Source organism: Myxine glutinosa, chromosome 9, assembly GCF_964187855.1.
Source record: "Myxine glutinosa chromosome 9, kmMyxGlut1.1, whole genome shotgun sequence".
Taxonomy (NCBI): Eukaryota; Metazoa; Chordata; class Myxini; order Myxiniformes; family Myxinidae; genus Myxine; species Myxine glutinosa.
In genome coordinates this window covers 51921764-51928257 of record NC_136269.1, presented here as the reverse complement: position 1 = coordinate 51928257, position 6494 = coordinate 51921764, and the positions used below count along the sequence as shown (strand labels likewise).

The 6494-nt window shown below is 43.7% G+C and overlaps 1 protein-coding gene across 3 annotated transcripts in view; it reads left to right on the top strand.

The window, feature by feature from the left end:
- BIVM (basic, immunoglobulin-like variable motif containing) overlaps positions 1 to 4404 on the top strand; it is a 42266-nt gene extending 37862 nt beyond the window's left edge. For all 3 annotated transcript variants that reach the window (XM_068129144.2, XM_068129146.2, XM_068129145.2), the window contains 2 exons: positions 359 to 470; positions 3646 to 4404. In XM_068129144.2, coding sequence (XP_067985245.2) covers positions 359 to 470; positions 3646 to 3840 — 307 coding nt within the window. In that variant the 3' untranslated portion in view covers positions 3841 to 4404. The remainder of the gene's footprint in view (positions 1 to 358; positions 471 to 3645) is intronic.
- Positions 4405 to 6494: the final 2090 nt, after the last annotated feature.

Genomic DNA, 6494 nt, shown 5'->3' with positions numbered 1-6494 from the left:
TGTAACAGGTAAAAGAAAGCACTTTGGCCCTTTCTCCCTTGCCTCATGCAAATGATGCACTACCATCTCATGTCATCCCCTAATACCAACCACAATCTTTATTACTCTGTTTAAACCTCTATTAATCCAACAGTTTTACTTGCAGGTTGCAGTGTTTTTCCCCCTCCTCTCTCATGCCAAGAGTTTCTCCACTTCCCCACTATCAGTTCAGACACTCCATCACCTTGCTCACTAAATAAAAATAAACTAATAAATGCAGGCCCAAAAAGAGTCGCACTCGTGTGATCTGCTGAAAAGAAATGCTGCAGAATTAAACTTTTGCTGCAATGTGGTGACAGCATGTGGTGGGTTCTTCCAGGTGGACCGACGTGGTGAGGGATTTATCATGCGAAAACCCTTTCTTCCTGGATATCAGGCACACGGAGCGAGGCCTCCAGCGACGGCAATGTGGACAACAAATGCGTACCAAGGTATGAATCAAAGTTCTGTGCTGTTCGTCTTTGTTCTTCCCTCTCCGAGTTAGCACCCACTCTACTTTCTGGAGAATTCTTCTTCTTTTATTTTATGTTTTACACATTGCTCTGCCTCTAACACTCCTGTTCATCTGTTTCATAAACTCTGTCATTGTAGTTTTAGTCAAAGTTCTGCATCTGTCTCTCATCCATTTTTCCCTTTCTTGCTTTCATCAAATATCTTGCTTTTTCTTCTTTTTTTGGGTGGGGGAGAGGAATGGAGGGAAGGGGAGTTCTTCAAGTTATTTAGTCGAGAGGGAGTTATTTAATGTATTTATTCTTTTTTTGTATACAGAGTCGAGGCTCGTGGAGGAGCTAAAACACAGAATGGACCAATGGTAACAAAACAAAAACAAGAATGAGAATTGCTTTGCAATTATACACGTCCCCTACCAAGTTTCAGTTCAATATCAGTAAACACATGCATTTATTTGGGCGGTGTATGTATATTGTATAATGTCGCATTCAGTGCCAAAAACAATAATAACAAAGCGTTATGCCTAGGTCCCCCGTCCGTGAAGTGATGTGAGTTGACAAAGTGGAAGACGCAAGGCGGCCATCTTGGATTTTGACGTGGCGACCCAATTTTCAATAGCGTTCTTCCTTATGCCTGCATACACCAACACACCAGATTAGAAGTTGGTACTTCGCTTATTTTTCAAGATATTCCGCTCACAAGGTTCAGACACATATATGGTGGTGGCCATCTTGGATTTTGACGTCACGACCCAATTTTCAATAGCGTTCTTCCTTATGCTTAGATACACCCACACACCAGATTAGAAGTTGCTACTTCGCTTATTTTTCAAGATATTTCGCTCACAAGGTTCAGACACATATATGGTGGTGGCCATCTTGGATTTTGACGTCACGACCCAATTTTCAATAGCTTTCTTCCTTATGCCTAGATACACCCACACACCAGATTAGAAGTTGCTACTTCGCTTATTTTTCAAGATATTCCGCTCACAAGGTTCAGGCATACATGGTGGTGGCCATCTTGGATTTTGACGTGGGTTGCACCCGCACACCAAATTAGAATTCGGTCCTTCGCTTACGCACGCATGGACGGACGCACACACGGACACGGAGGGGAAAACCATAGTCCCCCTTTCACTCCGCGGTGCGACGGGGGACAATAAAAATAACCTGATGTGCATACAGTGCCTTCAGAAAGTATTCAACCCCTTGACCTTTTCACATTTTGTTGTGTTACAGCCTGAATTTAAAATGGATTAATAATAAACACAAAATATCCCATAATGACAAAATGAAAGCATGTTTTTAGAATTGTTTGCAGATTTATTGAAAATTAAATACAGAAATATCTACTTTACATAAGTATTCAACCCCCTGAGTCAATACATTGTAGAAGCACCTGCTGCAGCAATTCCAGCTTTGAGTCTTCTTGGGTATGTCTGCATCAGCTTTGCACATCTGCATTTGGGGAGTTTCTCCCATTCCTCCTTGCAGATTTGCTCAAGCTCTGTCAAGTTGGATGGAGAGCATCGGTGAACAACCATCTTCAAGTATTTTCCAAAGATTCTGAATGGGATTCAACTCTGGGCTTTGGCCTGGCCACCCAAGGATTTTCACGTTCTTGTTCTGAAGCCATTACAGTGTTGCTTTGGCTCTATGATTGGGATCATTGTCCTGTTGGAATGTAAATATTCGTCGCAGTCTAAGGTCTTTTGCACTCTGAAGCAGGTTCTCCTCAAGGATTTGCCTGTATTTGGCTCCATTCATTGTTATCTCTATCATTATAAGTCTCACAGTCCCTGCCGCTGAAAAAGCATCCCCATAGCATGATTCTGCCACTGGTTTCCGCCAGAAGTAGCGGTTTGAATTCAGGCCAAAAAGTTCAGTTTTCATCTCATCAGACTACAGAATCTTTCGCGTATTCTCTGAGTCTTTCACGTGCCTTTTTACAAACTCCAGGTGCACTATCACGTGCCTTTTTCTCAGGAGTGGCTTCCACCTGGCCACTCTCCCAGAAGGATTTGTGAAGGGCTGCAGAGACTGTTGTCCTTCCAGCAGGTTCTCCCATCTCAGCCAAGAAACTCTGTAGTTCTGTCAGAGTGGTCAGTGGGTTCTTGGTCACTTACTAGGCTACGGTTCTTATTGTGCGGTTGCTTAGTTTGGTCGGACGAACAGCTCTAGGAAGAGTCTGGGTTGTTCCATAATCTTTCCATTTCCTATTGATGGAGCTCATTGTACATGGGAACTTTTAATAGTCTAGAAATTGTTTTATACCCTTCCCCACCTGAGCTCAATTTAGAGTGTCATCGCAAAGGGGTTGAATACTTATTGATTCAAGACATTTCAGCTGTTCATTTTAAATTATGTTTGTAGAAATTTCTCAAAAAATAAAATCCACTTTGACATTACAGAGTAGGTAGATCAGTGACAAAAAATCTCAATTTAATCCATTTTAAATTCAGGCTGTAACGTAACAAAATGTGAAAAAAGTCAACGGGTGTGAATACTTTCTGAAGGCACTGTACATGAAGCAAAATCATGCGTACTGCTTATGAGCGAGCATAAATAATACATTGTGGTTATATACCTGGGTTCACTGCATATTGGGCCATGGACTAACACCCAGGCCTAAGGCCTGAGGCCTGCCTATCTGTGCTGGTTAATTTCGGGTGGAGTCAGGCCAGCTGTCCAGCCAATGGGCGAAAAGCAGTGGGGTGGAGTCAGGGCATCTGAAAACTGAACCATGTGTAATGTGACATTTTCTTAAGTTCAAAAAGGGCAATAACTAACTAAAAAATTGGTGAAACGCCCCAAAACTCAGACTTCTTCTGTAACTTACCATAATAATGCCATACCAAGTTTTCAAGTACCAAGTTTTCAAGTACCAAGTTTCAGTTGAATATGTTAAAGGGTATGGAAAAAGTGCAGAAAACCACAGGTGGGGTGGATGGACAGACAGTCGGGGAGCAAACCTATAGTTCACTCCAGGTAGGGGACTAATAACTGGAGGAAAGTGGAGGTGGGGCAGCATATTACACATCCAACAGCAAGGCTGAGACATTTTTTTGTGTGTTCCTTCAACCTCAGTTTTTGTTCCTTCAACTCCTTCTTTTTCTTTGGTTATTTACATACCTCATCGTGTGTGTCTTGCCAGCGAAAAGGGGGAAACCTCCACTGCATCATGGCGTTCCGTCGCTTGCCTTCCTCTCCATGCCTGCCACTGAACCTCAGTGCAGGAAACGTGCAAGCCTTCCAGAAGGACACAGAGAGGCGCAAGCGCAGCTCGAGAGGGAAGATGGGCACCAAACGGCAAGGCCTGAGTTCTTGGACACGGTCGGGCGAGCCTTGAGGACGAGTGAGTAGGGACGCTCGGCTGTTGGACGGCGCCCAGGCAGACGTGACTCGAGGGACATGCCTGCTGGGCAGCCACTGTCCTTAAATAACTCGGCAGAGGCCTGCTTTGAAAATCTAAACCTTTTTTTTTTTGATGTGTTATATTAGACGGTATTATTGTGCTGTAGTACGTGTTGTTCGGTGGTGTATTCCATTTATAGGAGTCTTTCATTGACTTTCATAAGTTGCTGTCCATACCTGACTTACAAAAGGTGTGCAGCCTGAAGCTTAGGGTACCCCTTAGGACTGAGGTGAACCAGAGAGCCACCACGTTCCAAAAGCAGGCATTTTCCAGAGGGTATTTATATTGTTACTATTAACAAAAGAAAGGAGATTATTAATAAATACTCAAAGGGCATTGAGCCTTGTGTATCTGTATATAACTAGGGAAGGCTTGTGGGGCTATATGGGCAACATCCTCTATCATTTGTGATTTGCACTGTGGAGCATTGTTTGTGAGAAAATTGCAATAAATGACGATTTGTAATTTATATATATATATATAAACGTGAGTTGTCTGTGTGTGAGTCCGCGTTTTATTCAGAGACTAGCTGAGGTACCCGGCTTCGCCCGGGTTGAATAAGAATAAGACAAATATATGATGAAAAGAACATGTATATTTTAGAGCAATATCACAGTACATTTCCTACATGACGTTTTTTCAATTTTCAATTTCTCAAAACCTCTGGGTATACAACATTTCTGGTTTTCTTACTTGGTGCCAAGACATAAAGATTGCTTGGTTTTCCAACCCTCGAGCAGCCCACGTACAGCTGGCCATGGGCAAACACTTGTTCTGTGAAGTTCAGGCCTACAACCTTCATTGATTGCCCCTGCGCCTTGTTGATGGACATAGCAAAACATAGCCTGATGGGGAACTGAATCCTCTTGAAGGAGAATGGAAGGTCAGGTGGAATAAGTGGTATCCTTGGAATTAATACTTTCTCTCCTCTGTATTGTCCTGAGAGGATGGTTGCCTCTAGGACATGCGGCATCATTTGCTGGATTGTCAATCGTGATCCATTACACAGCTTTGGTGGATCAAGATTCCTTAGAAGCATGATTGGTGCTCCCACCTTGAGAATCAACCTGTGTGTTGGGAGTCCTTGAGGCTGACGACTGTTGAGAAACTCAGTTGGGAAGTTTACTGCCTGATCTTCATCTGTCACTTTGTCAAGAGAATCATAATTTCTTTCATGACCGGGCAGCGAACGTCATTATGTGCGACTTTACATCACTCCTACGGACATGAAAAAAAAATTTCCTTAAAAATATATTTAAAATAAATAAAATAGTACATAAATTAACAATAAAAGAAGCTAAAAAACAATTTAAAATACAATAAAAAGCACATTTAAAATATATTAAAATGTACGTACAGTATACTGTACATACGCGCAACTGCTGGTTCTCATTCAAAACAGAGGCGACGTACAGTATTCCCTCTACTGTGTCTGTGTTAGCCATGGGTCCGAAGAAGGATAATGCTTGTGTTTCCAAGCGTAATGTGGTTACGATGGAAGATAAGTTAAATCTGATTAAAAGGTATAAAAAAGGTGGAAAAGTGTCGGTGATAGCGCATAGACCTTATCGCGAATCGGAACCACAATGCGTCATGGGATCGGAAAGGGGCAATAGCGCCGCCACAAACTACAACATCAAAGAGCTGACCACATTTGTAGAGCAGAATGTCCCAAGAATGGTTGAGGACCAACAGCAAGCCTTTAATTCTATCCTGAAGAGTGTTGATGATGATGCTGGCAAGATATTCTTCCTCGATGCTCCTGGCGGGACAGGAAAAACATTCCTCATTAATATTGTAACGAATTTGAGAAGTGTAACGGTTTTGAGAAGTGTAACAATTTTGGAGAAAGTGTAACGAATGTGAAAAGTATGGTTTTGTTGTGTGTAACACCCTCGTAATGTAAATAATGGTCGCAGCCGTCCTCCTAGTTAATTCCATGAAACTTACACACAGGCCACGATATATCTTTTTAAATAGTTTATTTCCTTATTCTATGTAGGCTAAATATGTGTTTCCTACTAGATTGACTCTGCATTGCATCAAACGAAATAAAGCGTAGGCCCCTCCGATGATCCATGGCAGCTCAATTGCCAGGGATTCCCCCACTTGAGCTTTGACAGCAACCGTTTATTGCAGTACTGAACTGCTGTGCAACGTGACGGCGCCTTACCTGCAGCTGCTGACCGGTCTTCGCCATTTGCGGCCATTACGAACAAGGGGAGTGGCTAGAGAAGACGGGTCGCCCCCCTCGTCATAGGGGGGAGGAGTAAGTCGGCCCCGCTCATCCAACCCAGAACAAGGGGTTTGGCTAAGAGAGGGCGGAGCGGGAACCCCCGAGAAAGTGCGCGAAGGTTCGGTGAGAAACCAATATAAGCCGCCGCGGGACGCACTCCACCCTCTTGCTCTGACCCCGTGCTCTTGCTCTGATCCCGTGCTCTTGCTCTGACCCCGTCCTCTTGCTTGCTGTCGCTCGTTGTTGCTGGGGAGAAGGAAGACGCCTGAACGAGCAGGTGTGTGCGAGCCATCGTGCGACCAGCTGCGCTGCAGCTAAGGGGGCAGCTAAGGGGCCGCAGGCCACGAAAAGG